Source organism: Convolutriloba macropyga, chromosome 12 (assembly GCF_964194025.1).
Source record: "Convolutriloba macropyga chromosome 12, txConMacr16.3, whole genome shotgun sequence".
NCBI lineage: Eukaryota > Metazoa > Xenacoelomorpha > Acoela > Convolutidae > Convolutriloba > Convolutriloba macropyga.
Window position 1 is genome coordinate 34,318,823 of NC_134479.1, and position 21,762 is coordinate 34,340,584.

General features: G+C 34.2%; 1 protein-coding gene across 5 annotated transcripts in view; it reads left to right on the plus strand.

Moving 5' to 3' along the window:
• Positions 1-295: 295 nt before the first annotated feature.
• The window catches only part of LOC142350687 (uncharacterized), a 46,320-nt gene continuing 24,853 nt past the window's right edge, over positions 296-21,762 (plus strand). The window contains exons 1-7 of one of the 5 annotated variants that reach the window (XR_012760895.1): positions 296-412; positions 776-1,058; positions 7,623-7,799; positions 11,083-11,272; positions 15,381-15,530; positions 16,459-16,558; positions 17,231-17,428. Coding sequence is in view for 4 of the 5 variants with exons in the window: in XM_075402612.1 (XP_075258727.1) it covers positions 897-1,058; positions 7,623-7,799; positions 11,083-11,272; positions 15,381-15,530; positions 16,459-16,558; positions 17,235-17,428 (973 nt within the window). In the remaining variant the exon portion in view is untranslated. Of the gene's footprint in view, positions 413-775; positions 1,059-7,622; positions 7,806-11,082; positions 11,273-15,380; positions 15,531-16,458; positions 16,559-17,230; positions 17,429-21,762 lie in introns of all 5 variants that reach the window. The other 4 variants (XM_075402615.1, XM_075402612.1, XM_075402613.1 and 1 more) reach the window with 4 other exon arrangements.

Below are 21,762 nucleotides of genomic sequence, written 5' to 3' on the forward strand. Positions count from 1 at the left end.
AAAACTAATAACAGATCCAAAGAAATATCACTTACCTTTGAAATTGTAATTTTCCACAAAAATAAAAATGAGAAACCAATGAAACTTTGTTCAATTTTGAAATCATCGCAGCAGGCGTTGATTAAAAAAATTATCACACGGTTGTTATCGCCCTCGAAGTTATCATAACACCTCGGCTTCGCCTCGGAGTTTGATAACTTCTCGGTGGCGATAACAACCGTGTGATAACATTCATTGTTAAACGCTAATTATTACGTTAATGAGCTGCTGACGTCATCTTTAGCGATAATGAACATAGCACAGAGATACTAACGAATAGAAAAAAAGTCACATGCTTCTGTACAATAACATCGTATCCTTATTCAATATACACTCGTGAAAAAAATTAAACATTCAAATCGCATATCGCATGGTAAACTGTCACTTTGAAGAGCATTTTCTTATCCATTCCGATTCACGTTTCTTTTAAAATTTTTGTGACGCGACTGAGAATCGATAGAATTTTAGTTAATTTCAGATTTTAGAAAAATGACATGAGTGCAGCATACGGCGAAATCCAGATATAAATTAACCAGTTTTCCGTAAACAGCAGAAAGTTTAGTCCCATGTGAGGATCTGGGTTCAGTCCCCGATTATCTGGAGTTTCTTCTCCAAAAGCACACTTGTCAGTTTTCTAAAACTTAAAGCTAATTAAAATTCTTTCCATTCTCGGTCGATTCATAAGTTTCTTTTAAAAAATATGAATCGGAATGGACGTGAAAATGTTCCTCAAAAGTGACAACGTATTTTCTGCAATTTGAATATATTTATTTTTGTTAATGATTGTGTAAAAGTAAAAGCAGATCAGTTTACATTACAATTGTTTACCTCAGTTTCGATTTGTTTTTTATTGTGACATGCCCAGGCGACGTCCGTCTGCTCAAGGCGGTCGACTCTCAAACCGCCGTCGGTCAGTTAAGCCGAGAGAAGGATTCATTCCCAATGTATACTTCAACGAAACATTCATCGAGTGTTACACGGATCTTACCGACAAACGAAGCAAGCCAAAGGGCGAACAGGTCAAGTAGCAAAATTGTCTTTGTTAATGCAACTTGGTTTCAAAGTATTCATATTAAGTAGCAAAATATCCTTGTTCAATAATGGAGATATATGCGAGGTTGGCTTCATAGGGCCAATCTTTCAAAATTTTGTACAGAACCGAAAAAAATTGATGCTAACTAAAAACCGGAGGAACGAGACAACTATGATGACACTCTGATGAAACCAAGCATTTATTAATTTGTCTTTCCCCTGGAAAAAACGTATCTGAATATCTGACGTGTGTCACATTGATTTCTATCTGCCATTTTTCCCAAATTCCTCCTTTTTTTAAAAAAAAGCCCCATGAAGACCAATCTTATCTAGGTGTTTGCAAAACTGAAAAAAGTAAAGTTAAATCCATTTTCGACAAAGGAAGTCTTAATCTTAATCATTTTGTTAAATCACTTTGAGAGTGTGCACTTTTGTAGCAGTTTGACGTTTTTCAAAAACGCCAAAAAATCATGGAAAAGGAAACAATGGTTTTAAGTCATACGGTCGAAATAACTTTGTGGGCCAGTTTGCGGTTGCCTCCAAAATTTTTTTCAAACATTTGACAAAAAAGTTTTTCAAGGTTCACCTCTTTCATAAGTGCATTTTTTCCAGCAATTAATTTTTGGACAAATAGCTGCGCTGTTTGAGATGAACAATCGATTCTGTATTTTGAGTTGTTTGCTTTGATGTTACTATTTAGGGTTTCAAAACTAAATTTTTCTTTAGAGTTCTGCTATATTGTTTTCTAAAATTTTTTGCTGTCAATGGTCTCTTGGTCTTCTCAGGTAGATTTGTAACAATAGAACAATGAAAAGTTATAGGTCAGCTGATTATTGTCCTATCAATTTTTGGTTTATTATTAATAGCCGCACAGCGATAGCTGGGGCTATTATTGGCCTTCTCTTGGTTTTTTTTTATTTCGTCGTCATGATTTTTGTTACGACCATATGACGTCACAGCCACTTTTTGTTCATTCGTTCATGCAATTTCAACTGAATTGCATGTGTGACGTCATTTTTCGCTCTTAGTGGAGCGAGTTTTTTTGTTCATGCGCGTGATTAAATTTTTGGTCACACTTGTCTTACCTCACTCTCAAAAATGACTTCCTCACTTTGAAATTGACTTTTATTTACTTTAATTCAAAGAGATAAGGTCAAATGGGTGTGTGTCACTCTAAATGAAGGTTATTTGAGATCAGCTAATAGAGGCAGCAATAACTTATACAGATTTTTAATCAAAATATAACAGATCAGCCTTCAATGAAAAGGCAAATTTTTTTGATCTGTCTTTTTTACTGTTTTTTTAGACGGCCGATCTACGAATCTATTGCGGCTATTTTCTGGCAATCTGCCAGCTATGTTTTTTATATATAGTATCAACACCCTAAATTTCAATAGCTTTCAACGGAAGCCAGTAAACACGCTAAAGCCAATAAATACGTACCTTGATGGTACGACAAGGTTGTTTACCATTCGTATTTCACCATAAAACTATTACAACACGTCATTGACTATGAAAACAACAACAAATACAGGCAAAAACGAAAAATTCAGTAGAAAACTGCCTGAAGAAAGTGTCGAAGCAATTTAAATCATAAGCTCTGCTATGAAAATTTTATCTACGATCCATTGAACGTCTTCCTTAAACCAATGGGAACTATCAGGATTAGGATAATGGCATAAGATTTCAAAAGGAACCAAAAATAATTCAAGTGTCCAAAAACTAAAAAATTATGAAAACCGGTGGAATTGAAATCTTAAAACTATAAGGTAGAAGATAAAAACGAAAATCAAATTAATTTTGTATGCAGTAGTAAAGAAGGGGTCCTCTCAATACTGAGATTGACTTATAGTTCAAGAAAAAAGTTTAAGATTGGTATATTTTTTACAAAAGTTCGAAAAATTATTTTTAAGGACTTAACAGCCATTAAATTTAATAGCTTTCAACAGAAGTCAATAAATACACTCCGTCATGCCCAGATGGGAAGAAAAAGTCCTTTGTCATGCATGGTTTATCAATAAAGGATCACAATAAGACTATGAAAACAACAACAAAAACAGGCGAAAACCAAAAATTCAGAAGGAAAATGCGAGAAGAATTTGTCGGAGCCATTTAAAACATAAGCTTTTCTCTAAAAACTTCATCTAAGGTCCAGTGAACGTATTTTTAGGCCATTGGGAGCTATCAATATTTGGATAATGTGGTATGAGTTCAAAAGTAACCAACAATACGAAAATAACCACAAAAGTTTTTAAAAAATGAGATCTTGTGTCATTGAAGTCATATATCCAATAGTTAGTAGATAAAACCGCTAACCAGGTAGAATTTGGTTGCGTAGGAAGGAAGAGGGTCCTTTCATTACTGAGACTGACTTACAGTTCACGAAAAAAAGTTTATGGTTGGTTGAATTTCACAAAAAACTTTCGAACAATTATTCTTAAAGTCTTAACAGCCATTAGCTGTCCACTCAATGAGTTAGATAGGTTAACTTAATGCTCAATACGAAACATATTGCACTTTTAGTAAACGGGTTTATACCAAAAGGTTCCAAAAATTTAGTAATTCCTCAAAAAGAAAATCAATATTTCGTTTAAAATTACGAAAACTCAGTGTCGAAGCAAAAAAAACATGAGCAATTCCTTGAAAACGAGTTTTTTTTTGTTGATTGGGCTTCATTTGACTGTGGATGAGGTTTATCGTTAACGGAACCTTGATATGAAAAGTGACTAGTCTCTAGGTGACTTAAAAAAACAAAAAAAAACTGAAAAGTTTTCTAAAAAAGAGCTCTCAAACGGAATTCGATTTTTTGATAGTAAACTTACATATGAGACCGGAAATAGTCTTTTTATTGCCTTCAGACTATTAGGATTACACAATTGTTTCATTTTGTGGCATGAAATAAAAATTTTGAAATACTATTTTTAAAGAAAATATCTTAATTTGAAGAAAAGTTACACTAAAAGTGAACAAAATCATGCCGATTATCCCGCGTTCACACAAAACTTCAATCCTCAATATCTCCTCGAAAAAAACAAGTAATTGGTGAACAGCTTCAGTAGGTGATATCTTCAAATAAAGAATTTTATTGTCTTTGTCTGCACTGGTTTCTGACATTGCAATTGATAGCAGGCTTATTATTAATAAATAATCGGATTTTTTCCCTTTGGTGTTTCGTGAACTTTATGAGCACAAAAATGTTCACAATTTGGTAATCTGCTTTTTCTTGCCAAGTGTGATAATAATTAGTCTAAGCAGCATTCAAGCAAAAACATGGTTCTGCAGAAATTGGTTTACGATTACGAATTTACAACCGGTCTTGTGAAAAAGCAAGGATACATTTGGGACGTCGATGACTTCTAACACTGATAATAATTACTTTGCACTCACTAATTAAACCTAAATCTCATCCAAACGAGACAAAAAAATCTAATATGCTTGAAATACGAATTTGATTTGAAATTAAACGTAAAACTTTGAATCCATCTCAGTTATAATTTTTTGTCATCGCTCTTTTTTGTTTTGTTTTAAATAGGAGTCTCAACGGTCTGTATTCATTGTGTTAGTTTTAAAAGATTCTCAGTTTCTTAAGGAAGTACTATTACTTTTCAAAGAATTTGGTAGATAAATAAATCCATATTTTTTCAAGAAAATTAAGTCGTTTGAGTTGATGCGAATTTGACTTAATGTGGCAGGTTTACTTTTATAAAAGAAAATGCTTCAACTGACCCGGTAAACTTCAAGTAACGTTGATTTTTTCTGCTCATTGTGTAAAAAACGTTTTTGAAAAATTTCCATACTGTTTATATATCAACTTTGCTCAAAGTATTTATTTATTTGCATGATTTTAAGGATCGCGTGAACAGATGCCATTTTTGTACATCGTCTATTTGTCTACATTGTTTTGATAGCAGATGGTGTTTGATTTAAATAATGGAGGTTTCATAACTTGGAAACACTAGAGCCCAGATTTCTCAATTTTGGACCATTCGGTTAAATAAATGGGAAAAGATCGTCAAATTATTTTTTTGTTTGAAAAACGAAAATGGTAACTGTAAGCAATTCTGAGTTTTGATTATTTAATTAACGATTATTTTTGACCAAATAGCAAAAAAAATCATTACTTTTTTATAGTTGGGTATTTCGTTACTGTCTCATAACAGGTTTTAAAATGCAGAGCTCTTTTATTGTCTAATAATGTGTTGAAGAAATGCACAAAATTTTAAATTCTTTTTAGTTATTTTCCCATATCAAGTTTAAAATACCAAGCTATATGTTGTCTCATACAGATTTACATTCGCCTTTGCTGTAAAAATCACAAAAAGTCTTTTCGTTCTTAATTTTACCATTTTGTTACTTTTTCATATCAAGGTTAAAACTTCTGAGCTCTTTGTTGTCTAATAACGAGATGCCTTAGTTGAAGTAAAAAATAACTCCTCAACTTTTAATTTCCTGCCTTTCGACATCATTTGACTTATCATTAGTCTGATCTTATTGCTGTTTTTGACTTGCCATTGTTCCGACCCATTTTAGTGGGGGGGGGACTCTACACTCAAATGGTTTTTTTGTACAGTCAATTTTTGCCGCTCGATATATTCATCGCACATGATTGTGAGTGGTATCATAAGAAAACTGTGAAGCGTAGAATTTCAATTTAAAACAATTTTTTTTTCGTTTTCCCTTTTTCCGAGAAGTTACGCAGTTTGAAAAATTTGTGAAGGCTAGGCTCACTTCCGTTGCTTTGTTCATATTTTTCGTGATTCTTGCTTAAAAATTTGCTAAAATATGATAAAATTGGTTATGATAGTCTCATAAGTTTTATGTTGACTTTAAAAATATCAGAATTTTTTCACGTGTTTTTCAAAAAAGGCATCAAATATGACGGGTTGCACTGTGACGGGTGGTGCATAAATAAAAACTGCACACAAAATCTTTCTTTACTCAGATATGGGCTAATTACACCGCCGGTTCTTACAAAATTTTGCTGGCAAAAATGAAAAACATTTTTGCGGTTTTTCGCTAATTTTAACCAATATTTATTTATAAATTGCTTTGTTTATTTTAGTATATTAGGATATGCGTTTGGTAAAAAGCGGTTATGCAATTTTTTAGATCAATTGTGTGTATTAGCCGCGCAGCGACAGCAAGGCGAGTTTTGGTCTCATTGTTGTTTGTTGCAATGATTCTGATTGTATTTTAGGGACTGTCCTTTTTTTGAAGTAATTTTTGCACTTTTTCTCTCAAGACAAAAAAGTCTTTTTTTCATATGAAGATTCATTTAATGAGAGGTCTTTTTATGTTCCAAAAAGTTCCAGTGAATGAATATTGTGTTTTATGGGTAAAGCTGATAGTTTCTATGGCTGCGACAAAAGTTTTTTTTAAAATTTTTTTACTTAGTGCTTGAGTATTGCAAGCATTTGAATATCTTTTTGGTGGTCTTATCGCCGAGTCTAATTTATCAATGCCTATTTTGGCAAAGGTGGAGCTATTAAAAAACTGTCCAATGTTTTTAGCTGTTACATAACGGTTTTTTTTAGTAAAATAACTCAATATATATCTAAAAATCATCATTTAGATTTGATGTGAGTTTTTGAAATTGGCGCTTTCGTTAAACTTTGGAATTTGTTTATTGTAACGGAGAAGCTGCAGCAGCAGGGTCAGTTTTGATCTAGTTGTGGAGTTTTTTTAGTTCAAAAATAATCGGATTGTAACGGGGAACTGCGTATAATTTTTTGAAAGATTTTCCCCCTTTTATGTTAGTTACAATAGTTTTTAAGTCATGATTTCAAATCAACTCTCAATTATTGAACAATCTTTAATTTTCGAATCAACATACTATATAATTTGAGCGCAAAGCATATGTTTTTTTTATTTCAACATTATTTGCATAAAAATGTTTATCAAGTTTTGAGTTCTGCCTGTTTTCTGTGTTAATGTATAGTTTTTAAATTAGTCTCACCAATGGCATGATTGGCTTCATATGCAGTAACAATATAAACTATTTTATTAAGTTGAACCCCTACAGTTGCCTTACGCTTTTAAAAAACTTGTTTTCAAAAAATTATTGGTAATTTGATATGCAGGCCTTAAGCCTAATCTCAGCGAACAGAATAGTCCAATTTTTAAAAATAAATCTTAGTGTACTCTTCTTTGATTATTTTAATTGATGGTTTCTGGTGTTGATACTGCTAGTGTTCACAAAATTTCGATTTATTTTTTGACATTTGCCAACTTTTGATTTTCTCCTCTGTTGTCTTGCACGATCATGGCATTAATAGCAAATTAATGATAGTTCGCATGTCCTAACAATGGCCTTGAGATAAGGCGCAAAAATGTATGCAACGTTTTCAGTGGATAGATTTTGATCTTAAGGTCTTCAACTCCGTTTCCTAGCAAAATTTAAATTAGTTTTGGTTTTTGTCTGTTTTTGTTCTTTTTGAAGCCGTATGACATTGTTGATAATTTCAGTTCTCAGTTGAGTTTGATTGTCGGCACAAACGGAAAAGATCCAGTTTAGCAAAAAATCCTGTTGGATGTCGTGTATTATTTTATAGGTCAATTTTATGGAGTCGTTTAAAAACGCCAACATAGAGTCAGTTCCGCCATTGGCCTCAGCCAGTTTGGACGCGAGCGGCAGAGGAAAAATATCATTTGCCAATGTCAAACAAGAAACTGTCACCATTTTTGTGTCGAAAGCAAAAGAAGAAGCCAAAGATATTTTCATATACGGAAGGAAGATATCTGGGCCTTTCAGTACTTAGTACTCAAATAAATATTGTAATAAGAATGTCACTTTGTCAAAAATACCAAAATTTTGAGGTCTGTTTGAAAAGGTCTGTGAAGAGTTGACTATGCAAAAAGACAAAGAAAACAATCTATATTGAACAATCTATCGAGCAATTTATCAGGTAATTTATGATGAAAAATTAACCATCATCTTTTATTCATGTTTCCTGCTAATTAAACAAGTTATAATAAACAAATTACGAGCAATTTATAATGAACAGTTTATCAAACAATTTATAATAAACAACTGTCAATTCTCATTTTCCGTTGAGCAGTATTCTCTTCTCTATATACGTTTTTTGCATAGGAATATTAACATGATTATTTATTAAACTATTCTTGAAATATTCACTGACTTTTAAAAAGACTAGATCCTCTGCTTTGACCATTTTAGAGAAATTTATTTAACGAATTACATAATAATTTTCTCATTAGAACTTCGGCATTTAATTTTTTCAATAATAAATTCTAAATCGGCGTCTCAAATTTGGAACTGAATACTACTTGTCAGACAAAAAGGTCATATTTCTCGAAAAAACTTTTTATTGTAGAACTCCTTTTAAGCTTCAATTGATATTCACTTTTAAAATAATATTTTTCAAAGACATTATCAAGTGTCTTTTCTGTTTCTTTATTCATGCAACGTTGCTAATTACTAAATTTTTGAGTCATTTAAACCAGGCCCCTCGGTGGCGCAGAAACCAGCAGGAAACAATGAAAGGATACTAGCAACCACGCAAAGTCAGTAATGATTTTAAGCATTCTTACCAAATCACCTATGTTTCCATGAAACCCTAAAAAAACACTGAGATTTAAAAAAAATTAGGAAGCATTAAAAGATCATTGAAACAGCAGCAGTACCATGAATATTGGCAAAAAGCCGGAGACCAATTTTAGATATTCTTTTCTCATCAATCTTACTATTTTATATTAGAAATCTTGACGTGCATTCAGTGGCATTATTATTTATATAACCTTCCTTATTGAACCAATGCTAAGCGCATCAGTACGTCAGCGCTGGTTAGTTCTTTTTATTATATTTGAAGTTTCGTTGTATACCGACATCTACAAACAGCCGAAAACTAAAGACAAGTGCAAAAGTTTCTGGCCATCTATCACTGTATAGCAGTTTTTGAGTAAGACAGATTTTTGTGAGTGTTACTTAGTCTTCTATTGATAATGCAGTAGCAGAACAATTTAAAATATAACTCATTATATAAAATTATATAACTCATTTAAAATATATGAGTCTTGAAAACCATAAAAGATCAAATATGATTCTTATAATTTTATAAAACTCATAATTTTGGTTCTTACGTACTATACAAAGATAATATATGGATCTTGGAAAATAATGAAAGGTCATGCTTACAAAATTTGGATGTCCTTATGGAATACTAAATGACCTTGCCATTATAACTAAAAAAAATTTTCGTTCCCGGCCGAAAACTTTGGCGAAACAATGATAAAAAACAGAATGAAAAAAGTATAGTATTCATTGTTTTAATCTTTATTTTGAAATTACCTCTGACTCTTTTGTACGGCATTGTAACAAACGCATTGATTGTTTTAACGCATTGACTCTGTTGTAACAAATGCTGAAGAGACCAAGGATTAGGCCAACGACAAGGACAAATATTGGCTAGACCGACTTAGGTCGCGGACAGGGGGTGCGGAGCGACTCAACTCAATGGTCTTGAAAAGATTTCGGTCGCGCCTTCCGTCTGGCCAAAAGCAATTTTTGGTCTGTTATATCTGGCCAATACCCAGTTTTTGATCTGATCACTCTTGCCAATACCCACATTCGGGCCGGTTCGGTCTGGCTAATACCAACAGTTCGGTACACCCCCATATCCAAAGTCCAGATATCTTGCCGATCGCCTGCAAAATATATGTGCGCAGCAATGACTGTTTTTGAAAACAACAGCTGGTTATTGCGGTAACCAATACCTATATCTAGATGATTTAACTACTTCATCAATTTTATTTCTGAAATTCGCAATGTTCTTTAAATTGACGGTTCAAAAAAAACAGAAAATTGCGATTTCAACTCTTGTTCAAAAAATTGGAATTCGGTTTGGCCAAAGTGTGTTGGTCTGGCCAAGGGTAGCCAAAGTTTGGTCTGGTCAATGCCTAATTTTGGGTATGGTTAGTCTGGAACCCCGTCGGCGAATCAAGATGGTCTAGCCAACACCTTTCTTGAGTGGTGCCTCGTCCTAGGCACTTTAGATGAAGATACTCTAGTTCGTCTCCCGGGTTGACCACCATAAAAGAAACTTACTAATCATAAAACGTCATATATGGATTTTATGGAAACTTACTAAACATACAACGATCATAAATTTTTTTGAGTTTGGCTGAGAAACAGTCCAAAGGGCCACCTGCAGTTCCAAAACAACTTTTCTGTGCAAAAAATTTCAAAAATCTGTATTTTAGTTTTATGGTACCGTACTTATCATAAAACGCCATAAAAAACTTTTTTATGGACCGTTTTATGGTTACAAATTGTCCATAAAATTTTTTTTACTAAATGGCCGATTTTGTGAGGGTTGTTTTTCGAATGAATTTTAAAGCCCAGTTTTGGATTCATTAAACGTCAAAAAACAAAAAATCCACTCTCTCAAAAAATTGTTCGTTAGTTTAACTGTAGATTTTTTCCGACAGTATTCAACCTGTTTCAACTCTCGAACTTACTAACCATAAAAACGGGCCATATATGTAAACTTACTAACCATAAAACGGACCATATATGTAAACTTACTAACCATAAAACGGACCATATATGTAAACTTACTAACCATAAAACGGACCTTATATGGAAACTTACTAACCATAAAACGGACCATTCGTGGAAACTTACTAACCATAAACCGGATCATATTTGGCAGGGCCCTCTCTTTCATTCATATATTACCATAGTAGGAAAAAATAATGCTCTCGTAGAAAAACTTATTATCCATAAAACGGACCATATATGGAAACTTACTAACCATAGCAAGATCATAAAACGGAAATTTGTATGGACTTTTATGGACCATATATGGTCCGTTTTATGGTAAGTAAGTTTGGTCAACCCGGGCTTTCTTGGAAGAGAAAAATGGGTGTGTACCCCCCCATTTTAATGAGTATATTAATGGGGGGGCTATAATTGGATATACCCAGTCTAAATTGGCCGAGGAATTGATTCCATCTTCTTGTTCCTTGCACCAATTAATAGCAAAAATGCCCAGATTCGAGAAAGTTCACGACTTAATAAATTCAAAACAATGCAAAGAAGGCTTTCTCAGTTTCTTAAAAGCCGAACACTGCGACGAACTCTTAATGCTGGTGGACAAAATTGACGAAACAACTCGACTGAAGAAAACTTCTGAGATCGAAATGGCCAATCGCGACATTTTTGAAAACTTCATCAGAGAAGGTGAGTAATTATTTCTTCCCCTGTTAGTATTGAGCAATATACAAATAACGCCAATAGAGTTTTTCACAATTTTTTTTTTGTTTCCTTACAACAAGAGTCGATTATCACAATTGGTATTTGTATCGACTGCAAAGTTGAAAAATTATGGAGTTTTAAAAAAAAATTACGGCCAACCCATTTGATAAATGTCTGGACTGATTTTAAAATGAAAAGGGCATAATTACAAAGACATTAATTTGTAAAGGTATGGGGGCTCTAATGAGAACGAAGAAGTAAAATTATTTGAACACGTACTGATCCTCACGTACTGATCCGCGTTGAGAATTTCTTCGGATTGGATGATAAATCATCGGTGTTCGTCGGTTTCACTTCGCCAAAACCGATCAAAGCCCATACGTTTTTTTCGTCGTTTTGATCGGTTTTCGTGGGATTTAAACGTAAGAATAGTCGGTTTTTGCTGTTCTATAAATCTTACAAAATGGACAATCCTTGCCCGGTTTCGATCCTTCAACCCCTAGATTACTATCCCCTCTCTTCTCCATTGCACCACCTCGAACGTGTTTTTACAGTACTTCTTGTATTTACCGACAAATCGACGATAATCGACACTGCTTACCACAAATACCAAAAATACCGACAAAAACGACAATAATCGACAGTTCCTACATAAGAAACCGACCAAATCGACATCAACGCAAAAAAAAACAACGCTTCTCGCATCGATTTGGTCGCATTTTCTCAACACGGGTAAGATGACGTAAACATAGGGTACAAAATTTTGCAGCAGATGGAAACCTTTTATGTGAATCCTCCACCGATCAAAGGCTGAGAATACTATTCTCCTTTAAACAAGGCCCTGGATCTATGTACAATGGTCTCCTGAGTTTATGCACAATGCGTAATCATTGACTCCGACGCTCTGTATTCTTATCGCCTTTATAATTGAATTTATCTTTTAGTGTTTTTCCGAGTCGGTTAGTCAGTTAGAGCTCGGAAAGTCTACTTCGCGCGAAGAAAACGTAGTTCTTTCCCTAAGAATATTAAGGCCGTAAAAAGAGCCCAATAGGGTCCACCTTAACTGGTGCGACCAGCGATTCCGCAAAATCTAACCATAAAAAGAACTCACCGGAAATAGACACAGAGAAATTATACTTTTTACGCCAGAATAAGAATTGCTACAAGAGGTAGAGCCCCCCTAAATTGTTTAATAGTAAACAGAAAAAAAATAGTTTGTAGTTTGCTTGCTTAATCCAGAGAATTATTTCTCACATACTAAAATGAAAACTCTCTTTTCGCCACCGCATTCAACGAGGGACATTTATTCTCTTTACGACAAGAGAATCAGCAATCAATAGAAGACTGAAGACTTCACCGTTTAGCAAGAACAGCCTCGCAATTCAAAACACGCTATTGTAGTCAAGAACAACATTCGTTGCCCTCAATCTAAACGACAATAACTTACTATAACATCATTTACATCATATTTGATTGAAATTTAACAATTCACACTCATAAAAAAGATGATATCATTTATACGCGATCCTATAACTCGCCGCAACGCTTCTCTAGTTTACGATACATCATTTTTTTCTTCTTTCAGACAGTATGTTTAAATTCCTACGTGAAATTCGAAGAAAAAATCATATAGTTCTACCAGGTGACAAATTTAAAAATTTTAAGGCGGGTAGCACTGTCACTTAACGCAGATACAATCAATTTGCGGGCTGAAAGTGTACAAAAAATCGAATACTTCAATCACCTTATTCAATCGTCCATAAGTACGGTCTAGAATACCGACTTATCAAAAGCCGTTTACTTTATCGAGTTGCTTGATCTAAATCTCGATCTCATTTAAAATTGTCGACAGCTGAACTCAAGTGGTGGCAGTTCATTAGATTCCAGCTCACACTAGTCGTTCAAGGGCAATTTTTCCAACGTTAGTCTGTTATTTTATCTCAAGTTGTATTAATGTAGTTTGGCTTTCAATTCATTGCATGCTTACACGACGCCAATCATTAAAAAATGTTTTAGAACTGAATTTGCTTTTTTGAATTCTTGTGTATCTAAGCTATGAATGTGACAAAATCTGAGCGCTTTAAATGTAGAGTTGGGCTCTCTTAAACTTTGGTCTAAAAATTTTAACTCTTTTGAAACAAATTTTTCTGTTATACCAGTTCTGCTTGTCTTTCTTATGTTATTTCTTTCTTAAACAACCAACTTTTCGATTGATACTCGTTTGTCTGACCATTTGAGGTTTTGTTCTCGAATACAAGACGAACAAGTAGAACTTGGAAAACCTTAGGTCAATATACATCTCTCAGGGCTCTCTAGTATCTAATCAAAATTTTCATCAAAATTTGAGAAGACATACATTCATGGCGTGAAGGCTGTTCTTAGTTTTGAAACCCCTTTCGCCCGTCCACCTCATTTTCTCCGTAACCAAGCATGCTTGAGTCCTCAACTACTTCACGCACAACTAAGAAGCTGGCGACGAAGCTTACCGCTCACCAGTCTTCTGGTCCCCCGTGCATTTCTAATTGTCATATAGTTAACGAGCACCTCAACGTATTTATTGTTAATGTGCCAGCCATTGCAATGAAATTTGGCGGAAAAAACTTTTAAGGGCACATTTTTCAATTCAATAAAATTCACCCTTGTTTTTTAACATTCCAGAAATATTGGAGCATTAGTGTTAGATTTGACCATTTTTCTGTAGCCCGGCGTTTTTGTTCGTTTTTTTAGGTTTTATTGGTTTTTCCAAGATGGAATAATTTTTTTCTGGTTTTGTGTTTACCTGTGACTCCATTATTATAAATTGTTTTGTTTTCATTTGTTTTAATTACTGAAATTGAAACAATTAATTTGTCTGCTTTTTTGGGCTTTTCAGAGTAATTTGTGTAGCAACATTGAGCTTAGAAAACTTTGCTTTGGGTCTTGGAAATAAGACCATGCACTGGAATTTTTGCTGGTTTAATCTTTATTGAAAAGAAACTGTAAAGTTTTCTGACTTTTGTGACGACTTTTGTTTTTTTTCTGCTTTTAAAGTTGCGTTCGGTCAACTTCTGTGTACAAAAGACACCTTGACCAAACAAACGGATGGCAGAACAATTGGGTAGACTTTGCTACTTGGAGAGAGTTTAAAATGATGTTAACAGAATATTTATTTTTATTTGTTTATTTTTCGTGTTTTCTCTTGGCTTATTTTTTTATCGGATGTAATTTGTTGAGGCAAAAAGCAACACATACAATTCGAATACTGTTTGTTTTGCATTCATGAATTTTCAAAAAATTCAAGAAGTGCTCAGTTTTTTTAATTTTCTTTTTCTAATGTTTAGAATTTTATGTGAAATGCTTAAAAAAATAAAAACTTTTTGTCGATTTGTTTTTCTCTATGAATTCTCTGATGTAATATGCAGGTTTTTTGAGCGAGAAGCCGGCAGTATAAATCATGTTTTAGAGTTTTGCTCTATACTTTCCTTTGCAACGTCTATTTTGTAGCACTGTTCACACATTTTTAAATATAAATTGATGCCTTCAAAGGGGGAAAAACTGGCAAAGACCAGGGGGGGCATTAAGTCCCATTAGAAACACTAAGCTGGCTTTAGCTGTTATTTAGGTGCTAAGCGTACTTCAATTTAACTCCGGAATGGTGAAAGTTTAATAAGTTTTCTTACGCTAGAGTTTTTTGTTGAGTGGCTCCTCCTGTGATGTTGGTACAGTTCTTAGTGATCTTGTGCTAGCTACTTTGACCTTTCATGTCTGTTTGTATGAGATACATATATTGTAAAGGTCAATTTTAACTTAACATTATTCCGAGATATGCATTTTTTTTCAATTTTTTTTTCATTTTTTCCATTTTTATTATTTTATGGTCCCAACGACACTTTTTAAGAGCATCCACGAAGCTTTTTGTGCATTTTTGTTTTTGTTTTTTATAAAAAGGGCCGTTTTTGTTATTTCATACACTACAGCTCTATTTAGTATGTAGCGTTTCGAAACGGTGTTCAGCACTAAGTTAGTTAAACATTACAACCCGCATGTTTGCACTAGCTAATTAGCTCAACTGTAGGAAAATGAATCAGACAAGGGAAGGAATTATATTTCTAAGGTGCACCAATGGAGGTCAATTTGGAACCCAAGTTGCAGAACAAACTGGAACTTGACTACAAAGACCCAGAAATGAGGAAAAGCAAAGTGCTGTTTCTGCCTGCGAAGAAAGAGTTGTTCAGACATCTTGACTTTGAGTTCAGCAGATTCAAGGGACTGCTTTCTAATTTTCGAAGAATTTTGAGTTATCGTAAAGACACAACCTACTTTTTGTTAGTGCTTTCAAATTGGCAAAGATATCTTTGCAATTTTAACAACCAAACCAGAATACCCCGGTTGGGTTCCCAGACCTAAGTGACCTCGGGTCAGACCATCATCGAGCGCACACCGGCAAACAAATTTTCTATAACTGTCTGTTCGGATGTTGCTACCGTCTGGAATCTCGACCTGGGTATTTATCCTCACGCGAAAAGGAGAGCTACCCGGATCTGAGTGTCATAATAATTCAGTACTGAATCATGAAAATTTCATTATGATTTTTTCCATGACCAGAGTTCTGATCATGGCACTTATTAGCACTTATTAATTAAATCGAAACGGTTCAACTTCTTGTTTGCAAAAGAAACATGAACAACTATCGATGTTCTCCAGAATATTGGTATAGTTCAAACTAGAACCAATATTCTGATAGCATTGATGGTTCTTAACGTTTTTGGCAATCTTTTTTTTGCAAAAGCATTTCAACCATTTTCTGTGTCTCTTTATCCAACTTTTTTCGTGTTAATATATCAGACGGTTTCAGTTGCTACTTGAAACTGATTACAAATAATGTACTATATTGATTTTGCTGACTTCTTTATAAATCCGTTTTGGTAGATCCAATTTTCAAGTCGGAGTAAATTTTCCTCCGGTTTGATCAGGGGAAATGTTTTGACACAAATTCTGTGCTGTTAAATTTTAAAAAGAGGTAGAAATTTTGGAAATTCAACTTGAAGTTTTCCGTTGTTTATTTTTGAACGGCTCATTTCTTTCGCTTGAAAAAGACTAATTGACTAGAAAGCGTAAAAATGACATAAGATTGTAAAATTGACTTTAGCTCTTAAATTGGAGAAAGCAAGTTCCTCCTTTGTGATATTTGCAGACGAGTAGTGACTATGCGGACTTAGAAATGATGGAAAGGGAAAAAGACGTGGAAAAATGGAAGAACAACTTCAATGATGTTATTAATGACCAAATTGGGTCTGTGGTTGCCAGTTGACGATTGAGATAATTAATTAAGGACTGCTCAATTATTAAATATAATTTATCTGGTTAAAAACCCGGGTCTTTTCCATTATAGCCCCCCATGAAGTTATAGCCCCCCATTATGGCATATTTTCCATGATTGGTTGGGGCTCTAAGTTATCTGGTCCACTTATATGGGAGGCTATAATAATGGGAAAGACCCAAAAATTATTCTCGATATCCTCAACAGATAAAAAGAATTCTTCAAAAATTTATGCGCCCCATTTATAGTGTGTGCATCTTATTAGCAACCACAAGGGCGCATGCCATATTTTTACATAATGATTTACTATGTAATGGCCGGTGCTTTGTAGGTGGGGCATTACGTACTGAGGGGGGGGGGGCACTAACGGAAAAGATCCCATATTTTTTGTCTATTCTGTTGCCTTCCCACAGTTTAGTGGGCATATAGATTTTACGCCCCCAGGCGCACCTGTTTTAGTTTTACATAGTAACGAGTTATATAACAATATATAATTTGTAGCCGGGGGCATGAACACTCGGGGGGGGGGGGGGTGGGGGGGGGAGGGACAAAACAGAATAGACGCAGTTTTTGAAAAAATAAGTTTTTTGAGACATAGAAATCGGAACAGATGTATCGGCTTAATGACCAATCGGCAATTTGAGCCAGTCGTCGCGTTCTGCTGCACTTCATGATGTTGGAGCGGAACGAAGAGAACCTGCTATTCGTCATGGCAGTGCAGAAGATGAAGAGTTGTCACTTAGCCGAAGAGGTGAAAGAGCATAACCAGATGATATTTGACCACTTTGTTGGGCATGATGAAGATGGGGCCATTCCAGAAAGTGTGCCTTCTACTGCTGGCGGTTAGCCTAGTTCAGATATAAAATGCGACTGAAAGCATTATCATTGGTCGAGGCGTCAGCGCTGTTCCAGCAGAGCATTTTTTTATGAAATGTGCGGAATGCTCTAATCTCTCACACAATTCAGTGCAATTATTTTTAATAGCCGCGAAGCGATAGCGGCTATTATTGGGGACATCGTGGTTCTTTTACAATTCAAAGAATTTGAATTGTATTGGGGCGCTGTCTTTTTTTTAAGATCTGTTCACACATTTTCATGATTTTTGAAGTCAAATTGGAGTAGTGATTTTGGTCACGCCGAAACAGGAAATGGAGCGAAAAAGCGAGTGGTTTTGCGGTGTGAATTTTCTTCGCTCTAATTTTAAAGTAGAGTGAGAAAACGGCGTTTGAACAAAAATTCGGTTTCTCGGTAGTGGTTTTTTGTTGACATGCGGCAATTTCACTCTAATTTTTACTGTTTTTTCAATTTTTTTGGATCGGATTTTTTTCTAAATGGTTTTCCGAATCCATTCACAGCTCATTGTAAGCCTGGTTTTTTGTTTGAATTAAATTTTCATTTCTCGCTAGTGGTTTTTTTGTTTACATGAGGCATTTTGACATTGATTTTCTGTTTATTTCTCGTTTTTTTGTTCTGATTTTTTTTAAAATGGTTTTCTCAATTCACTCATAGTCCATTCTAGTTCTAGTTTTTCTGTTTAGTCAATGAAAATTCTTTGAATTGTACGTCAGGACTTGTCCTGCTATGTTTTTTTAATTCGTCGTCTCCATCGATGATTCTTACGACCTGACTTCTTGGAATTGACTTCTTGGAATTGACTTCAGTGACTTCTATTGCTTTGCAGTTAAAATTGTGTACGTGACGTCGTTTCTGCTTTTAGGTCAATTGCGTGACTTACCTCACTCAAAAAATGACTTCTGAACTCACTTATGGAACTTTAATTTTTTATGAAGATTTACTAGTTAATAGTGTGCATCTAAGTAGTGCCAATCTTATATGCCCTAATTTGTGATTATTAGTCTTGAGTTTTTGATTTCGAATACCAATTTTGAAATAGCTCTTTAAGGGCGTTTTCCTTATAGAACGTATGTGTCAAAAAATTGACAGTCCGAAGCTAACCCGAAAAGTCTAGTGGTCTATTGAAGGACTGGTGGTCGATCTGTCTATCTTATTTCTTTAGGTGTTTCAATTCATGGAAGGCCACGAGCGTCTATCGCGGCTATTTTCCGGCAATCTGCCGCCTATGTTCTTTAATTTGAGCACAGTCCAGCGCGTTACTGCCCAGGTTTAGTTATCCGACCCAAAACCGCTTTGATCAGACCATTTGGGTCGCACACCAGTGGGAAAGATATATCCAAGGTCTTTTTGAACAGATTTGAGTGCATTTCGTGCCTAGTAACCAGAAAGTTCCTCGATAGAGGATACAATGGTACGATGGCCTCAGAAATTCTACGGAACGAAATGTTATATTGCAAGATTTTGCAACCTTTTACAAAGATTTCACCGAAACAAACAGTAACCTTACAAGATCCGCTCAATTTAATCCAAAATGAATCCATTTTTAATCCAAATTATCACATTTTCGGAGAATTTTGTATAAGTTTTTAATCCTATTTGGTAAGTTGTTACTTAGCATAACCTGCGTAGATAATGAAAGTACAAGTCCCTCAATTTTAAGGGGAGTAAATCACAAACGATCAGTAAGTATTTTTTTCAATTTTTACCTTGAGCAATAAATTTTTCCAAGCAATGACACATCAGAAAACTCTACTGAAAAAACTTTTTTTCCGATGCTTTTGTCTCCGCAGCTTTTGATTCATTTAAGTTTAATTTGAATGCTGAATAAGATTGAAGTCTATATAATGTAAAAATTTTTAAAAATTGATTTTCCAGAACCAGTAAACAGATTTTTTAATGAAAAATAATTTAGGTTTAGCTCGTTGCCTGTTGTGACGAATGGCGGTATATCCAAAACCATAAATACGAGAATTTTGAAAAGTTGCTGCAACTCTTTTAATTGATACAAGCTCCTCTTGAATTTTTCGCAGAGGAAATGGCTTAGAAGGATGTAATACCAGTAGCAGAATGCTCTAATAATAGAAATTAATAAGAAACTCCAACTTAATTCTGAAGTGAAAATTTAAGAGCTGAAACTTCTGATATTTTTATTCTTAATTTATAATTATTCAGGATTATGTTCTATTTTGTCTTGAACATGGTTGCAGCTCTGAACAGATTTTGAAAAACAGAATCACTTTGACAGGTACTTTTTTCAAATTTGAAAACTTCTTGAAAGAAGCATTTGAAGGCATATTATTTTACAACAAACTTGTTGAAAGACTGTACGTCAGTGCACCATAAAAACATAAAATGATCAACTAAATAATTTGCAGATTAGTGACATTTTTCATTCAATTGTACTATCAATTTTTCAGTCATTATTAAGGGTGTCCAGCATTCCAATTGCTCTATGGAGATACAAATTTAATCTTTTTTTCTTGCTACGAGTCATTTGTTGAATATATTCGGTTGAATTCTTATTTTTTGTAGGTTTTCAATCGGCAACAGTCTAAAAATGTGGTGTCCGGAAAACTAGCCGACGTGAATATTAGCCGAAAACGTCAAAATTTGGCATAGCAGCAGAAATAATTGCTGTATGCAAACATAAGTGGGACGCGCAATTATCTTATTCGCTTATACATAAAATTAACGCATTTGGCCATGCCTCGCGGGCCACGGCCATGCCTCAGCGGCCTGTGGAACTTGATATGAATCTATCGCAACCGAACAATATCAAGGCCGTTCTCAAATCTGATTGATTAATATCTCCTTTTCGGCTATTATTCCATTCGGCTAGTTTTCCTTTCGGCTTAATTTCCTAGCGCCATCTAATTTATTCCTAATGTGTTCATTTTCCTAGTATATGATCAAATGTATTAAAAATCTCCCAGGGCTAATTTATATCTTTTAAAGTTCCAAAATATATTTGCAATACCACCTCGACAGATTTGCGGATTTGAGACAGACTAAAAAATAAAAAATATGGCAGGGTTCCGTTTTTTAGCTGGATTCAAATTTTAATGATTAAACCTAATAAATAACTATCACTTCAATCAATAAAACAAACGCTTATATGTTGAAATGAAATCAATTTCAAACAATTATAAAAAAATTTGTTCTTTTTTTATATAGGGCTAAAATAGTTTGTCGTTTAGTGCAACCATATATATACCAAAACAAAAATTTTCCGTTTGTATTTAATTTATACCAAAAATTAAACGCAGAACATACGAGATGCTGCGAAATATATTATAATTTTTGATATCAACATTTGAAGACAATTCAGGATACATTGCCTCTATTGGATACCAGTTTGAAATAAAATACCAAAAATTATTGCGCACGTTTATGACGTCATGTATTCAGTTCTCACGAAACTCTAATAATAAATCGACATTCTTTCAAATTAATTAATCAGATTTTGTTAATATCATTTTCAGAGGCTAATAGAAAACACATTTAAACAAGAAAGTGAGTAAGCGTTTTTACAATACTTTTTGTTTGCAATTTGTTAGTTCGTGAGCATTGATATGAATTTGGCGCCCTGATGTTAAAACTGGCGTTAATCGGCACACTTATTTTTAATAGATCACAGAAACCTATTTGTACAGTAGTACCACAGTATCTTTCCATCCTGGCTTATGAACACGGAGATGTGTTCATGGGATGAAATTTTTTGACGATCCATTATTTTCACATCGTGCTGTTGCCTCTATAAAACTTACCAAAGTCAGTTTCACGCTCCTAATTACGCATTACATGGCCAATGCCCAAAAAGGCAAATTTCAATGAAATTTGTGGAACCAGGTGACCAAAACGTGTCCTCATTTTTCACAATTCATAAATTTTCAACGATGGAATTTAGTTACGCAAAACGTCTAAATAAAATATTTATACCGTGGAGGTGAGGGGCTGACATTTTTTCACAAGTATTCACGGATACATATCATCTCTCTTGAGCATGTTATTATAATAGTAATTAATTGAGGCCAAATTTAAAGGCTCAATTGTTCTTGTGAACATTGCTCTGTGTAAAGGTAGAGCCGCTTATTGTCTTCATAATCGATTAATTGCATCGAGAGCAAAAATTTTTGAAATTAACCATCAATTAGGCTTTGTGTCATTTCGGTAATTAGATATTGTAACCAGAAGAATGAGTGACGTGGAAATTAGTTACTGATAGTCTGAAAACTCGTGACTTATGACGTGAAAAAAATTGAAAAATTATTAATGTCCGAGGTTTTCACACGATAGAGCATTATGAAAGGTGGGGGCACAT